The 18,203-nt window shown below is 39.0% G+C and overlaps 1 protein-coding gene across 1 annotated transcript; it reads right to left on the reverse strand.

Moving 5' to 3' along the window:
• Window positions 1-2,388: 2,388 nt before the first annotated feature.
• On the reverse strand, window positions 2,389-7,856 carry SPAM1 (sperm adhesion molecule 1). The gene is given in 3 exon segments (XM_056339508.1): window positions 2,389-3,093; window positions 4,917-5,006; window positions 6,511-7,856. Coding segments are annotated over 3 exon segments (1,764 nt in total). The 5' UTR covers window positions 7,480-7,856.
• Window positions 7,857-18,203: the final 10,347 nt, after the last annotated feature.

The following is an 18,203-nucleotide window of genomic DNA, read 5'->3' on the forward strand; positions in this document are numbered from 1 at the left end:
AGAAAAAAGAGATGGGATCAGATGAATAGAGCTAATGTAACAGCAGTTACAGTGTTCCTTTATCTTTACAGTGGACCTCCGGGAAAGGTTGTTCCAGTCAAATGCTGGGTAGATAAAAACTGAATGGGAAGAGACTGGTCTGACCACATTCCTCACTGCTTCACTCTCACTTCTGCAGTTCGCTTCCTCTGCATCCACTGGGAGGTCCTGGATGCTCTGTCTTAACTCTTCTGTGATTTTAACTTCTCACTCCACCTTTTCTGGTGATTTGACACTTGCCCCATCACAAGTGGTCTGCTTGCTATTACTTGGCTGACAATCAAAAATATTTGAAGCAAGACTTGCAGATTTTGTGAACCTGCAGGCTCTTTTATCACAAAGTGCTACAGATCAGATACAAAAAAGCCTAACCGCAGGAAACTTCGCCACTTAACAAAGCAGTGCGGCCTTTGAACTAGAACTCTGTGTGCCAATGCAAAATTTTAGCCGTGTTAAAGCATTCTGCGGAAAAAATAGATTTTCATATAAGTCATACAACATATGCTAAGGCATTAGCAGTGATATTTCCAGTTTGGTAGTTATTATGACTGGAGTGTGAAAGGGAGGGACTGCAAGTACAGGAATTATGATTACCCAAGATCAAATAACCAATATCAAAGCTGCAGTGAAAAAAATGTGGTTTTGCAGAGGTGGTCTAAACCAACTAGCTTCTTTTGTGCCAGGTAGTCTGCTACATCTATATTTTTTTATTCATGATTCTACTTGGAACATTAATGGCAGAAATAGCTTTGACTTGTGGACTCAACACCATAACTGTAATGAGAAAATTGTCCTTTCCTCTTCATAACTTGCTGCCCAAAAGCCATAAGACTTTTCTCCAATAAATAAAAAAATATTTCTCCAAGTCTAAAGGCTTCATCTATTTTTCTGCATGTCTGTTATACTGACAACCTGAAAACTCAAAGGCAATGGATATGTGTTTTCTGCTAGACTAAGGTATGAACTTTTCACAAATAAAGGGATAACTATTGAAATCCCAGGTATTTCTATTAGTGAGGCAGGTTGTGTCTGTGGGGGGTGGTGATATGTTTATGCAGCTCATGCCTAGCTCTAGGGAGACTTTCTAATGTATCCATGCCAGCAGCCACTCTTCACCCATCAGAAGTCCAGCTGTCTATTAAGCATCTGATAGTATAATTTGAAAAGGTTATTGCTGCAGTTAAGTGCTTCTAAATGCTTAAACTGACTACACGTAAATTGTAACTAGACTCACGATACGATACTGGGAGTAGTTTTCTTCTGAGGTATCTGCTACTTTCACACTGCTTTTGGCAATGGAATAACATTAAGCAGATAGTCTTAGTTCTGTCAACAGACTGGATCAACCAGGTGGTCCTGAGACTGGGGATCATAGGCACTGGAAGTGAAGAAAGGGAGTCCCAAGTCCCCAGTGCCAATCATCCTACAGCCTCCACTGCTGGATTTTGCTAAGGAACAAACTGGTGTCCACCAAAAAGACTGCTCAGGAAATAGTCAGGAATAGAGAAAGTCCCACATTCACAGGCTTTTGTTCAAATGGCATGGCCAGCTTTATCCAGCTGCTATGGCTCGCTGGACAGAGACACTAGAACTGGTGGCCAGTGCCAGTAGAGCAAAGGCAGATCAGATGAGTTGTGAGTATTGGCCAGACAAAACAAGTGAAGGCCAGGGAGGGGATGTGTGAAGTAAGGGGGAAGGCTTGGGAGAAGTAGTGAAGAAAAAAAAAGAAGCATAAACCACTACAGCTCAAGTTTTAAATAATGAAGTTGTAATATTTGAAGTCAAGATTTAAATTAAAGTTAGAACCTTTTGCAGAGTTGTGAATATATTTAATGAAAAGAAAAACCACAGTGTCCCTGCAGATACTGTGAAAAGTGGAGAAACAGTACATTGCTTAGATAAATTCTATGCTTCAAAGTCCCACAGATCTAAAGTTAAGCCAAATATTTTTAAGAGCTAATTTTCATACGAAATTAAATTAATTCCTGAATAGACCACCAAACCTGTTGACTGCTGAGACTCAGTGAAGTCCAGGTTGAGTTGTATTTAACTGGCTTAACTTGAAGTATACAAAATGGCATTATCAATATTTTATTTTTTTTCAAATATAACTTTTAAAAATGTAAACCATAAAAAAAATGTTCCTTATTCTGGATTATCCTTTCATATGGTATAATCACTATATACAGACTTGTATATCTTTGTCACAAATAGTAGTTTGTAAAACTAAACTGAAGAGATACATTCATGCTGAAGTGTCACCTATGGAATAGAAAAGGTTACCTGATACAGATAAGACCATATGCCTTTGAGGAATGATTTTTCTTTGTAAATAAAACCTTTAGAATTTCAAATACAGCCAGGAAAAAGATTATTCTCACTGTTGTGGGTAATTTATATTAAGGTTATCAAAATTGGAATTAAAAAAACCTGACTAAACATCCTTATCTTATAGGATGAAGAACTACTGAAAGTACGAGTATCATTTCCTTCTAAATCATATCTAGTGGCAGCTGTGACAGTGTCATATTCTGCAGTTGTTATATTGAGTATATTATTTCCAAAGGTAGATCGGAATTCTTCTATTTCAGGATGCGTAGATAATGTCACCTTACTCTGAGAGGTAAATGAAAATGCAGTTCTGTTAGACAGGATCTTTTCTTCAGAGATTTCTATATTAGAAAATGAATTTAAGGATATCTGAATGCAAATATCTTCCGAAATGCAAGCATGGAGGTAATGGATGTCATTTATATCAGCTCTAGGTTCACAACTGTGCCCTGCGTAACAGTGGCAATCAAATTTTTCAATGAATGTTTGCAGATCCTGAAATGACGGTTGCCCTTCTAGAGTGTATTTTCCATCCTTCATCATTTGAATGACAACATTGTCAGGGTTCAAGTGAAGATAGTCATTGGAATTCCATTTTTTCCGTGCACAAGCACCAGAGTCTTGGCATAACACTTGGCTACAGATTCTGGCCGCCATCGTGACATTGATGAGGTACGGGGTCAAAGTCCTCCTAAGGTAGTTATCCAGAGTTCTACAGGTGTTCTGTGAAAAGAACATCATATCTGCACATTTTAGCATTGAAACCATTAAAATGCTGTCACTCTAACACCAGTACCGTAGTGGATATCCATTAATGTTTCTCCTGAGGTTTTTATAATAGTTATAACTGGTTGTTGGAAGCAAGTTTATTTGAGAAGTTGCTATATAGTTCAAAGCAAATGTTTATTGGGTAGTTGCTGGAGATGCTACAGAAAGGACTTATATCAGAAAGCAGACAACTTTAAGCTTTCATTTTATCTGTATATTTCATGCAGCATTTTGAATCAGATGCATTTAAAGAAGTTACGTGAAAGGTCAAAGTTCTTTTTTATGTCTTGATCGGATTGAAGGGATCTTGGAAAAAAACTCTCACTTCTTCAGTCTGAACAAATAATTTTTCTATCCAATCGTCTCTGTAACTCTTCAGTTTTCCCCTGATCTGAATAGCTAGGCTGCAAGAGCAGGGAGCTTTCATGGCATTTTTAAATGGAAAGCATTTTGGAATGATGGGCAAATTTAAAGTGTGCTAAGAGGACTAGTCGTTCTAATTGATGATGAAGTTGGCATATATTCTGTGTTAGCTTGGCACAGTTTAATAACCAAAGGCTTTGGGAACTCTTTCTTTGTTTCTTGTGCTGTGTCTCCTTAGGGCATTTGCCTAATACCACATACAGAAATATTTACACCTATGGAGATAATTTCCGTGAATCTGAGGTCTATGTATCTCTTCTGTTTTTCTCTTAGGTATATATTAAAAACCTGCCTAGAAATTTTGCTTGGTGTAGCTCTTGCAGAAGTGAGGCTCACAGTAATATTTCATTGCTGAAAAGCTACTGACTGTGATAGATGTAAAAAATAAATTAAAAAAAAAGGTGCAAGCAGTACACAAATATATAGTCTGATCGGGCTGTGGAAAGTTCTGTTTGCTCTCATGAATCTCAAAATTCAAGCAATGAAAGTTGTTGCTCATCTATGTTCTGGTGTTTGGCGTAATGGGCAAAAAAGCTTCAGGTGCAACTGATACCCTTTCTCAAAGGCAGGCACATACAAAACAGCCGAAGTAGGATCCTTTGGGAAATTTGACCCTTACAGCTGTGGAGGTTTATTTGGCTATGCTTTCTGTGACAGGAGGCCCAGAAGTGCAGAGGACTTTCAGTTCTTTGCTCTTAGAAGACTTCAGAAGAGTCTTCCCATCGTAGTTTATTATATCTAGCTTGCCTGGGTATGAATGAGCTAGTTTGAAAGATTTATTTGAACGTCATTGTAACAGTGTTTCTCAAACTATGTATGTGAGCTTCCTAAAACAAAATGGATTTTTTTTTCCTCCTCTGATTAATTTCTTTGTAAGAAAGGTCTAAGTACCACACACAGAACAGGCTGGAGCTGAAATTTCACAGATTGACTCCTCCAAGTGCTTTAAATATTACTGCTAAGTGCACCACTTTAAAAAGCAGAAGGGTCTTTTAAAAATTGTTCTGGGCAAGCACAAGTAATTTTTTTCTGTACCTCATGACTGGAATGTAATGAAGATACAGGAATTCTTTCCTTGAATTAACAAGTGCTAACTTGCCTGCAGTAGTCATGGTAGCTTGTCCAGTTACTCAGAGCCAACAACAATACTTTGAAAGATTGAACTCTAATTCTGTGTAATCAATTAAAGTCTTCATAAGCCTCAAATGTGCATGTTTTTTGACTAGAGAAGACTGCTGGCAATATGGAATCATCATTTTTAAGTTAGAAGATTTGATGTAAGTAATCATAATGCTTTATATCCTTTACATTTTCTTGCTCTTTAAAAACATCATGTAATAATTAATCTGGCATACCTTATTCTGTGTTAAATTCATATCACCCCAGATCACAATTCCAGAAGCACCCAGTGCAGCAGATTCTCCGATGGTATTTACTAAGTCATCCTGAGGGGAAATGTGCAAAGAATCATACTAAGGTAAGTAAGCTATAACATAAGGGCAAAAATTATAATGCATATAGTACATTACATATCCAAAGTAACTACTTTGAAGGCAGCAAGCAATTACACATGATGCAAACACAGCGCTCTCAATTACACTATTTTATTCTGGGACTGGGTTGCGCAGGTTATGCCAGAAAATGTTGCCAACTATATCCAATTTATATATATCATCTGGTTAGAAAAACAAGGCTGTAAAGCTGAGCCAGTGATTAGGCATATGACATACACTCCTCCAACCATTTTAAGTTATATTTTGCTGCATTGCCTTCTGGCTGCTCAGAGTTGGTAGTAACTGGTTTCAGTAATGCTGAAGCAGAGGCTGGGAAGCCAGCTTTTTTTTAAAAAAAAACAACTTCATTTCAGTTACCAGAAAGTGCTAAAACAGAAAAGTAGCAAGAGAAAGAGCTTTAACCAACAGGAATCTTATTTTCTCCAGAGAATGGCTCTGGCCTTTTACAGAGATTGGTTTGGGAAATTTGTTTCTGTTCAGTTCTCCTTTTAGCGTCAGCTATTAGCCCAGCCCTAATAAAATCTTAAAGCCCATCTGGGATGTGAGAGGACTATGGGTAGAAGAACAAGGAAAAAACAACTTACTCTGGGGCACAACACATGAAAAGGAAGAACGTAAGGATTACAAGATTTAAATTATTAACTAGGAAGCCAGCAGGGACCCTGGCAGCACCCCTTGCTCCCTGAAGGTATCCATGGATCTGAGGGCAATGCTTGGTGATGCTCTGTCCAGACTGTGAGAGGACAGCAGATGCAATGCAGTCACAAGGATCACAACCTCTAACTTCCCCATGATCTGGGTGATCAGGAAGAGATTCCCCAGATTGGTGGTATCTCTGATAGCATGGGTGTATATAAAAATGTGAAGGGAATAGTGCAGCCAGAACTGCAAGATGATGATTAGACCTTAATCGGATCCTAACCTTGACTAACCCATGAGATGCTGAAATACCATTTAGAAAGCTACTTGAGTACGACTAAGGACAGAATATTCTCACTAGCTTTTAAACCCTTTTTTTAATGAAAAGAAAGAGTCCTTTATTATTGGGGTTTTTTTTCTTACAACCTAAAAAAAGGTTTCTGATAACCTAAAAAGCAAACATTAGGCCAGCCCAGTTTTACTGACTCTCTTTTGAAGAAGTTACTCATATTTCTTTCCTCTGACAATGTAGTCAATGTGTCCTAGCTTTGTAATATCTGCTACATGTGAGGACTGCTAAAAACATTATTTGATAAGTATCATGAGGAAGGTTTGAAAGTAGACTTCTTAGTGTTCCATTTGATCACATTTCTTTGATGGATTAATTTAATTTTTTATATAAAATCTACACACTTTTATTTTTTTTTAATAGAGGTTAGCATATCTGATAAACAACCGTCACCTGGTAATTTCTTTCCACTTAAGTTTTAAATATTTAAGGTTTAGCTCCACTCACCTGGGAGAGATATTCCTCACAGACATCCGTGAATACTGGACGTGTATATACAAAAACTGGAAGGGGATGAGTAGAATTAGAGACATACGAAATTCTAATGGCTTCTTGAACTCTGTTGCGAACAAAGAGCTGGGCATTTCTGGAAGATCTTAAGGCTGTCTCCAGATAGACAGATGGATAAAGTGCTGTGCTTTTCTCCCATAACCAATTAAGCTCATTATTTCTTTCTATTTCAATATCTAAACAGGTTCCTGTATAATTATGTGGATTTTGTTTGTAATCATAATTATAACAGTCTGGATAAAGGTAATATCCCCACAGACGATTTGGCTTCATTTCTATGCCCAGCTTTAAAGATTCCAACATAATTGATTTTGCTGCAGCTTCAAATTCCATTTTAGCTATAGTCCTGGCTTCAGCTTCTGATAGACTGAGGTCTCTCTGCTGAACCAGTTCAATGGATTCCTGTCTATAAATGTCCTTTGATCCCCAGTTCCTTATCCATACAGGTCTCCAGTTTTCCCAGTCAATGACAGCCAATCCAAACTGTTCATCTGAAGGAATATAGAACTGGATGTCCTCTTTGGCTTTTTTTAAATGATTCTCCAGCAGTGAGAGTTGAGGGAGTCCTCCATTGAATGCCTCTCCTGTGACTTCATTTTTGTAAGGATAGTAGCCAAGCCTGTCTGGATAGAAAAGAGTGATGTTTTGCCCAATGGATGTCTTCAGTGTGCTTCCAATAAGAGAAAAAAATTTCATGTCCAGCTGCACTCCAGTCTTTTCAGTACAAAGTTCTGTAGGAGCATTCCAGATAGAAAGGAAAGGTGAATTAGAAAGAAGTGGGCGAGCTCTTATGTTCAGAGATGAGCAGCAAGAAACTAGAAAAGTGGCAAACACCATACCGGATGCTATAGGATATGTACAAGTAACACAGATACCAAAACTTTGTATTTGTCTTAGAGTTTCCATTGCAGTGTATGCAGTAACATCAGGTGCTTCTGATCAGGCAAAAATGAAATGCTCTCTGGGTGTTCAGAAGGTTGGTAGTCTGTCAAAAGCTTTACAATACAATATATTTCTTCAGATTAATACCTATTAAGCAATATTCCGTAGGTGTAAAACAGGGGTGTCCTTTATATGAGGCTCTATTGTCAGTTCAGGCAGCAGGAAACTTTTCAACAGCTTCTGAGACCTAATGCAGAAAAAGAGACAAATGTAGATAAAGATGATAAATATTTAATTTCGTTTCTGACCATGAAACAAATACCATTTGTGATTTTGAATATATTGTAACTTTGAAAAAATTCCCCTTTGAAGGAAAAGTACAATGTGCAATCACAGAGGAAATAAACTCTACATATATAAAATTGTATAAATATATATATATATATATATATAAAATAGATATAAAACTGACCGTGGAATAGTATCCAGTGAGTCATAGATCAGAATGAGTATTCTCAGTAGTAGTCCTGATTGTGCCAGTGACTGATATCTGTAAACGTGAGCAGTCTCACAATGTCTTCTCTTAGTCAACAGTCATGTATATGTAATATTTCTCACCTATCTCAAAATAAAGTTCTAGGTGTTAACTCATTAATTTGACAGAGCACTTAAAAGAAGATAAAAGAATACACAAAACTGGAACTTAAATTGTTGTGCACATGCAAGAAAGCAATCCACGTGCACTCATTTAACTCAGTGAGGTATCTGAAATATTGTAAAGCTCTTTTAAACAGGCTCAGAAGCTGCGTATCATCATGGTATGTGGCCATCTGCATGTTGCTTGAGTCCATCAACAGACTAAGTGACCCCAAGTCCGAGTCTGCCCAGGGGTGTAATTCATTAGGAAAGCTGAAGTCGTCCATATACCCACAGCGAGCAGTCTCACTATTTTTATTCAAGAACGTAACGGTAGTGGGGGTAGTCATGGTGCGGTCAACTTTTACATAGTAGCCCAGTAGCTAAATCGTTCCTCTGTGCAGTAACTCACCTGAATCCACTTTCCTCCTGATATTGAAATGGTTCAAACCTGGATCTGCCACATTCCACAGAGGCCTCATGATAAGGCTGTAGAATATCTAAGAAGTATAAGAGTGTGCATGGAAATATAGGAGTCACCATGAAGTGGGCCACAGGGTGGCTGGCATTGTAAAGTCTCTTCGGACAGATTAAAAAAAAAGCAAACAGGATTTTGGTTTGCATTTGCTGGATTCAGCTAGGAATGGAAACCGCAGATCTGTGGTCCTTACACCTTGAATTATCTCTCTCTCCCTCTGTCTGTCTTTTCTGTGACTACTTAGTGTAAAATTTATAAGCTGTATGGGCACAGAATCATAGATCTGTCTTCCCCCAACAGTGCATACAGACAACAGGTTGCAATTATCATCCATGTACGTTTTTTTTATCATCCCTCTGGCTGCATGATTATATTTGTAATTTGTTTCAATAAAATGGCAAAACAGCTCCATCCATCAAATTGTTGCACATGTGAATGAAACCAGCTATTCAAAGACACAGGCATGCACAGCTGAAAGACTGGCAAACAAGTACCAATAGCAAGGGTTCTTGGAAGAGGGCTTGGCAGCAGAGAAAGAAGGATTATTTTTTTCAAAACAGAAGCTATAGTCCTGGCATAGGAAGTGCAAGTAGAAAGAACAGAAAGTACACCCGTACAGTATCAGACATCTCTTCAGAACTCATCTGCAGGTATATGAAAGGCAAGTAAGGAAGTAAAATGTAACATAGGTGGTGAGGTACAGTGTACAGCAGAGCTAGGACTGCAACAGCTTCCTCCTGCCAGCCGTGACAGAACCTCTGTCTTATCAGTCGTGCTGAGCCCAAGTCTGTAGAACCCAATTTCTGACCGTATGTCAAGGAACTTAAAGGAACTACAATGTCATCAACACCTCTTCCACAGACCAGCACAAACGTTCAGCTAGGATTTTGGCCCTGCCATCCTCTTTCCCCCAACATAATACAAATGGCTTTTGTGCCACACTGAGTGTCCACAGTGCTATACACGTACCAGCAAAGGGTTCTCTGTGTCTTTTCACAAATAGCTGAGCTCTGCTCAAATGCAGCTCTGCACAATCTTTGTGTGCTTAAGTTTTGGGGGTTTTTCTCTCCTTTACAGGAAAGCTTTTCATTCTTTCTTCAGCAGACAAGTCTTATCAACATTTTGGAAGAAATGGAAACCAGTGGTTTGAAGACTAAACTACCAGTCAGAAAGCCTAAGAGCTGTAAAGGAAAAGCAAAATCACAGATAGGCAAGACCCTAGGATCAAGACGTATATACGATGACTACTTACTGCTTTCATATTAATTAAAAAAAAAAGTTCGATCCTCTTTCATGATCAAGCTCTTTTGGTCTCATGGGATGATTAATAAGCAGCAGTTCTCACAATTCGGTTTTGGATTGCCTCACCTAGTCTTCAACTGTCTGTTTCACTTTATCTTATGAAAACCTTATCAATCACAGGAGGCAAATAAGTTCTTGGTACAAAAGCAGCGGATGGACTGAAGTTCAAACATCCATACAGATATTTCCTCATTCCACAGCTGCTGGTAACTAACGAAACTCTGCCAAGAAGACTTAGATCATAGATCCAGTCACCAGGAAAGACAGTATGGCTCTGTTCATTTAAATTGCTCCAAGAGCAATACCTCATTTGCATGGCATCTGTTTGATGATACCTGTGGAAAACAGGGCTTCATACACTTCCCCCAACTGAGATGCCCAGAGGTGACAGGAGGAAAAAGCCACCCTCCTCCACTGAAGGTAAGCCTGCCTTCCTCCAGTCTTTCCCACGGGGGCCTGGGATCACAAAAGGCCAGTCTTTCCAGTAAAGACAGAGGTGGAAAAGCCATTGAGTACCTCTGCCTCTTCCTTGTCCTTTACGACTGAATCTTCTGCCTGTCTTATTCAGCACTGGGCCCCCATTTTCCCTCATCTGCTGCTGCTGACAGACCTGTAGAAGCCCTTCATCTTGCCTTTCACATCTTTTGCCAGATTCAGCTCCAAGTGGGCTTTGGGTTTCTTAACACCATCCTTACACCTCAGACAGTGTCTCTGTATTCCTCATGGTTCACTTGTCCCTGCTTCCACCTCATATGTGCTTCCTTTTCATGTCTGAGTTTTGTCAGGAGCTCCTCTTGCCTTTGCTTGATTTCCTGCATGTGGAGATGGACTGTTTTCAAGCTTGGAAAAGGTGATTCTTGAAAATCAACCGGCTCTTGGACCCTTCTTCTCTCCAGGGCTCTCTCCCATGGGATTCTTCCAAGGTGGTGCCTGAAGACATCAAAGTGTTCTCTCCTGAAGTCAGTGGTTGTGATCTTGCCATTTGCCTTGTTCTCTCTTTTCAGGATTCTGAACTCCATCACCTCATAGTCACTGCAAGCCAAGACTGCCCCCAGCCTTCACCTCCTGTTTGTAACTACAAAGTCAAACAGAGCACCACCCCTTGCTGGCTCCTATGTTATCGAAAGTGACATTTCCTGAGATAGTACAGAATGAGACTTCCAGAACAAACGAAAAAGAATTCCATACAGAGATGCTGGGGGGACATATTTTCTGCTTATGCACAGCCAGCTTGTTAAAATGAAATAAAATTATCACACATAAAAAACTGAGGTATACCAGCATTTGCCAGGACAGTGATCCTTTATGTGATTGGATTGTCATAACAAAGTAACAGCACCTGAGAAAGGAGTGGTAGGAGTAGCTCAGCTTTTACCATGCCTCTGGTTCTGGTTATGAAAGGTTTCTTGCCCCCGTTGAAGTCAGAAAACTACAGGACATAAATTTTATACTTTGTTCCTCAAAGCTTTTCTTATAATTGGATTTCAGTAATAGGCTGATTTGATGTAGAGGAAGAGAGGAAAGCTTTGTTTCAAATAATGTATTTACTGGTTTAGCTAGAACTCATTTACTGTTGGCTAATCTTGCAAAGTTTGATTTAACTTGTTGAGAAATAGTTCTCCTCCAAATCTTGCTGTAATGTACTCTGCCGAGTATAGGTTAATAGATTATTTTATGTGATAGCTTCCAGTGAAAAGGATTGCCTTTGACCCAGCCTAACGATGACAGCTGTGATAAATGTTACTCTTTCCAGTCTCCTTGAATATCGGTCTAAGTGAGCTGAGTCATAAAGCTGCCCTTGTCTTTGTCAAAAAGTCAATATCTTTACAATATATTAACACTAATTGCTCTGGGGCTGCCTGACTAGAAGTACATGCTGATGGATCTAAACATCCTTAGTCTAGGGAAATAGCTTCTGCTTTAGATATTCCCAAATTTGGCATTTGCATTTCCCAAATTTGACACAAGTATTAGAGGAAATCATATGAATTTTCTTGGTTTAATTATTTCATCATTTTTCACAGCATAAACTGGACTGGAGAAACATACAATTGAAAACACAAGCATGCTCCTGTATTTTGGTAGCTACAGTCGTAGATCTGGGCCACGTCATGTGACCCTGAAAAAAAAAAATGCCCCACTTGGCCAAAGACAGAAAATAAAAGTGAGAGGAGTACTATACATACCCTTGGACTTCACACAAATGTTATGCACCACAACTGGATGATGTATCCCATAAAAAATAACTGATTATGCTGTTTGGCTTATATTCAAGAAATGCCACTAAATGTTAGAAGAATGCAGCTTTGGGGTTTTAATGAAAATTATACATGAGAGTCCACGTTAAGCCTTGAAATAATTAGACATTGCTTAGTCAAGTCAGGTCTGCTAACATTAAAAATAAACTTAAGCCAATAAGCACAATTAATATCTGACATTCTTCTGTTAATAGTCTTAACCACACTTCTCAAATTTCAAGCAGCAGTCCATAAAATCCTCACACTTTCCCTGTTTTAGTTTGAACACTGAGAAAGCAGGAGTGCTCTTCATGACTTCTAAGGGAGAAGATGAGTGTTACTGAGCTGTGCTATCTGGTTGAACACAGCATGTCAGAATACTTCTAAGCCTGAGATCACTGATATAGTTATCATTTTTAATTATAGATGAAAGTTTTCAAGTGTTTATTAACTGTTTCTTGCACTGCAAACAGTGCGTGGGTTACTGCCTATTAATTAATGACATAAAATAATAACAGAAAATACCAATGTGAGAATTGGTTGGTCTTTTCCCTCTGCTGAGGAAAACATGGATACAGCAGTTTGCATGTGGAACGGCTTTTTTTGATGGGGCAGAAGAATCCAGCTCTTTAAATATTTACATTTAAGTCTTTAAATCCCTGTAACACTGTGTTATAAGATATGGGGTCAAATATGCAGATGTAACTGGAATATTGAGGATTGAGTCCCTGTTCTTTCATTTTCATATAAAAGCTAGCTGTCTTAGTATAAAAATAACTCCAGCGTTACAGAGAAAATATGGTACTAGGCAGTGTAACTTTATAAGTTATTGGGATAAATTGCTTTTTCTCTTCCTTTATCTAAGGGTTATGAAAATATAAAGTTGTGAAAGACGTCTAAAGACTCAACTTCAGCTTCTCTGAAGAGATTATCTCTGAAATCTCTGAAGAGATTTCTCCTGATTAAGTCCTCAGGAGAAATAGAATAGGCTCCTAAGGAACAGAGGAACAGACTACGGACATATTTAATTAAGTGTTAACATACTTAAGCTTGGAACCTGACACAGAATCCAAAGCTTTTTTTTTAAAAAAAAAAACCACAAAGGTACCAGTGATATTGATGGAGTCCATAGACTTAGTTTCTCTGAATAAGATCAAAAAAGCCTGCACTGCTAGCAAAGAGCTGTATTTTTCATGGATCAGCGGAAAAATATTTAATGTCTGACATCCCTCTTTCCCTGTCCTTGTGTGCCCCGGGTGGTGCTGTTGTGAGGAGATGGCCCCATTCTGTTCTATTCTGTTCTGGAGGGGTCCTTATTCTGGATGAAGGGAACAGTATTGCTGCTGGAACTTGAACTTAGAGAGGATTTAAACTCTTTTGTTCTTTTTAGAGGTGCATGTCCTGGGCTAGACATTATTTGCTCATTACGAACAGGTGTCAGAGTCATGAAACAGCCATAGAAGAAAAGGAAGAATAAACTTGTAGGTATAATGAATTCCCCACTTGGGTCATTTTGGCATTTCTAAAAGAGAAGGCAATGATATTCAACCCAAACACGTGGGTGTTGTGACAATAACATTAATGCTTGTGAGGAATAGGAATCGCCTGAGAAAGAAGGTCCACCTCTGGAAGTGTGAACCATCTATGCTGCACAGCTGATGACAAGTTTAACCTGATCAAACATTAGAGTGTGAAGGAAAGTCTTTGCATAGTAGGATGTAGTCTCGTTGTTATGAATGCATTAAGCTGCACTTGTCTGTAAAGTCAGAATTTGGTAAGCGCTTATTTTGGCAGTGGTTTCTAAAACTCCACCCTCACTTCAGTATAATCTCTCAGTTGGGCTAGGGCAACTGTTTATGAAGCCGCATAATTAATTGTTCAGGTTAAAAAATACCTCAGCCAAAAGAAAAGAAAGGAAGGGCTTTTTTATGACTAAGTATACGAACCAGCAAAACTGGCTAGTTTAGCCAGCGCGTCTGATTTAAGAAATGCCTGTCAAACTACACCCCAGTGCTGTGCACGTCCTTATCAAGAACTGCCAAACTATCTCTTTCATCATTGCTTACTCCCATTCTTGAGTTCTGTTTCCGAGTACAGGGCAATGAGTGCATGAGGACCTGAAGCTGAGAAAACCTCCAAACAACTTTCTGTGCTGGCATTCCTGACTGTTGCCTGTGGAAGAAACGAGAACACACCAGTGATGTAAAAGTCAACAGCTAAGAATCCAGGTTGTGGACAGCCCCCCTTAAAAATATGCATACAAAAGATTTAGTCAAACTACTGTTTAATTATTTAAAAGTGAGTCCGCTATATGTTTTTACTAATACATCCCAATTATTTTTTTATAGTCTTACAATTATTACTTCAGTGTTCCATGACTAATTTCAACTGTTAGGAAAAACTATCCTCTTCATTCTTTTTTCTTTCTTTTGCATGTTCAAATTCACAATTTTATTAAAAAAAAAATAATATCCTGACAGCCTGTTTATTGATATTCTATCTTGTTTGTATCAGGTTAGCCAAATAAACTGTCTCAACACATTTCCAAGATTATTTGGAAAATGTCCTTTACTATATAATTAGGCTTGGCAGAACTCAGATTCTGTAACAAGCCCATTGCAGAGGAATCAGGGACAAGATAAAAAGTCCATCATGTGTCACTTTGCAGAGTATTCCATCTCACTATGGTTACTCTGCAAAATGTTCACTGTCTGCTGAATCTGTAATGTTTTATGGCAAAACAAGTCCAAACACATCCTCTATAGCAAGAAATATGCATTGCTAGTCGATATAATATTAAAAAAATATAATCATATATCTAACACTACTATCGATTAGTATACAGCTAATTAAAGCACAGATCAACCTGAGATATATTTGGATCACATTTCTATACTACACTACTACTAACGTAATGCAGAATATAGGGCAAATCACAGCCCACATTTTAAAAACAACTAGTGGTTTTCTTTCGTTTGTTTTTAGTCAAATATTTTTCACTGTATTACACTGAACTGTCTTGCATAATTCTAATTGGAAGCCTTCAAAAAAAACCCACCCACCCAAATAACCTAACCTTGTATATTCAACCTGTTCTTCCTTCTGACTACTTGACAAAGTTGTAGGTGAAATTTTCATAGAATAATAGAATGGTTTGGGTTGGGAGGGACCTTTAAAGGTCATCTGGTTCAACCCCTGCGGGGGACATCAACTGAGTAAATTAAATAATCTTTGAATAGTTTAATTAAGATAATGCTTTGAAATTGCACGTAAGACACCCAGTGTCCTGGTTTTTGCAGCAGTATCTTGTATTACAGTATCTTTTAAAACTTTTTTGGACAGAAATTTTTACGAAGAGCTGTAGTGCAGATCACTGTGCACTTGGTGTTGCAGTACAAGAGCAGGCTTCCTTAAGCAGTTTACTAGATCTTCTCAGTGAGCTCTTCCAAACAGGACAGGTTATACCTACAGGTGTATAGACAGTATCAAAGGGAGCCCATAACATGGAGGATTATGCTACACTGGTAATAAACATGCTGAATTATAGTCTGCCATAGGAATATTATTTTGAAAACCAGAAGTCTGAACTGAACGTGAAAATATGCAATATTCTTTCCTCCTAAGTCTTCATGCAGCACAGAAATAACTGCAATACATTTTTGCACAAAGCAGATGGCATTTCACATCCGTGTTAAAAATATATTTTTCCCCCCAGTAAATCATTACTCTAGTCTAGGGATTAATATGAAAAAATTATCTACACTGTACAAAAGTAGCTGTGCCTTTGGAAGAGGAGAGACTGCTCCGGACAATGTCTGTGGAAGAGACAGAACAGGCTTCTGCTTAATCCTTGGAAGTAATGGCGTATTAAAATTGACACAGCAGCCAGTTCTAAATGTGAAACTGTGAAACTGTTTCAGTCACAAAATTACGTCCTCTTTTTTTTTTTTTTTTTTTTTTTTAAAAAAATGGGATCTTTCAAGAAAGATAATAGTGGTGTTCCCTTTTAAAAGTAGGAGAGCAGATACACCCCTGGAGTAAACCCAGCCTGCGTGGATGAAATTGTTCTTGGGTTTTCTGTAGAACACTTCATAGCTGGAGCAACAGTACGCAGAGGTGGTGGTGGTGGCGGGGGTTCCCCAGAGGGAATTATCCTTGGAAATAAATATGTATTATTAACCTCACTGCCAGTTTCTATATTAACATCCGTCTTCACAGTATGCAGTTTGAAGTTCTCTTGTGCTATACCTGAATGCTCTCTGTTTTTAAACTTCCTCTCATGGGACTGTGATTCATTCCATATTCCTTTCTCCCACATGATTGTATATAAATAAATAGAATCTGAGGAAAATACGAAACTGCAATAAAGAAATGAACCTTCTCTCAAGAATAATTTCTCTTTCCTGCTGTGTCCCTTTTCACCCGCTGTTTCTTCACAATCCTCATAGTCTTTTGTTATTCTGATAAGCCTACTAATACTGAGGAGCCAGCGTAATTGCCACCCATCCCTTGAGATAAGCGAGAGAGATGGGTAAGCAGATGCCAAAGTCTCCAAACAAAGGTGAGTACAAAGCTATGCAGAACACTGGTGATTTATAAGGGAGGCATTTGCATTATCGAGTACCGTTTGGGGAAACGGTTATGCAGAGAATTAACAGTTTCAACTGAAAAGAAGAAAAGGAGCGCAGTTGGACCTGCCTGAGCAAGCACATTAGCATAACCCTTGGAGAAAGCCTAAGGAAAAGGATTTACAGGGAGGGAGGTGAAAGCAGAGGCTTGCAAGCTCCCAGCAAGGAGCGATTTCTGTTCGTTTGGACCTGCCACTGCAAGGGGGGCAAAGCTGGTGCGGTACCCGACCTCCTCACTTGCTGTCTTCTTCCAACCGAAATAACCCCCACAAACTTTGACCGAACAGTGAAGTTGAGAGACACAACGAGGTCTACTGGTTTTAAGGAGAAGAGACCTTTAACACTGGTGCGTCGAGGGAGCGAGTTGGGACCGCTTGCCACGAGAGCTGGGGCTGGGACAGCAGTGGCGTTTGGGCCTGGCTCCCGCTGCCCACCGCCCACCGCCTCCGCACCCTCCCTGGCGGCTTCGGTGGAGGCCTGCGCCAGCCCGCACCTGTGCCCACGCTGCCCAGCACGTGCTTGGCTGTCCTTCGGCACCTCTGACTCGGACCTCCTGCCCGGCATGTTTTGTGAATTGCCTTGCCAATCTGTGGCTCCATATAAAACAATAACTATTACACTGCAACATGTCATTTACCCGAGTTGAAAGGCTGAAAACATTCAGGTGTCTTTCCCCTCACCTCTGACTAGAAGCATTCACTAGGGACAAGTAACTTCTTATTAAACTTCCCCAAGCATGAATTCATTCCAGTAGACTCCTAAATCTAAAAAAAAAGTATCTGTATTAGCCTACTCTTACTTGTAAACAAAACGTACTCCCACCCCCCAAGAAAAATTGCCTAGACAAACAACACTTGTTTCCAACTTTTTAGGTTATTTAAACTAAGATTTGTTTTAGCAGGTTTTTTGGTATGGAGACATAGATTTTACTCAATACAATGGCAGCTATATACTTGGCATTTATAAGTAATCTTTTGTGTGTGTAATCGTTCAATGAATCGCATTGAGGAAAAAAAAAAGTTAAAACACACTGAGAGAGAAACAGGTGATAGTATCACACAGCTCATCATAGTGATTGTTACACCTCCTGATTCCTGAGTATCTGTCAGGAAAGTCCTACCAAAATTTACCTTCCCTCCCTGAGATTTAAATTTCAAAATAGCCAAAGTTCAAGCAACGTTAAAAATGAGCAGTAAATACTCACCTACATGATTCCACAGGTCAGGGCTTGCTAGAGTGAATGAACAGGTGAATGGACAAAATAATTAGCCTTGTCTGGAAAGGCAGGGCTCTGGCCCAGCCAATTGGGATTTGTCATCTGGTGAAAACCTTAGCATAATTATGGGGTAGTTGATTAAAGGTGTCTCCTGTCACAGCTGATTGCAGTAAGCAGTACAACAACACATTACCTGTCAGAGGTGTTACACCATGTTTTATAGTCTACTGAACAAATGCTTGGAAAGAGTT

This window comes from Falco biarmicus, chromosome 5, assembly GCF_023638135.1.
Source record: "Falco biarmicus isolate bFalBia1 chromosome 5, bFalBia1.pri, whole genome shotgun sequence".
Classification (NCBI taxonomy): Eukaryota; Metazoa; Chordata; class Aves; order Falconiformes; family Falconidae; genus Falco; species Falco biarmicus.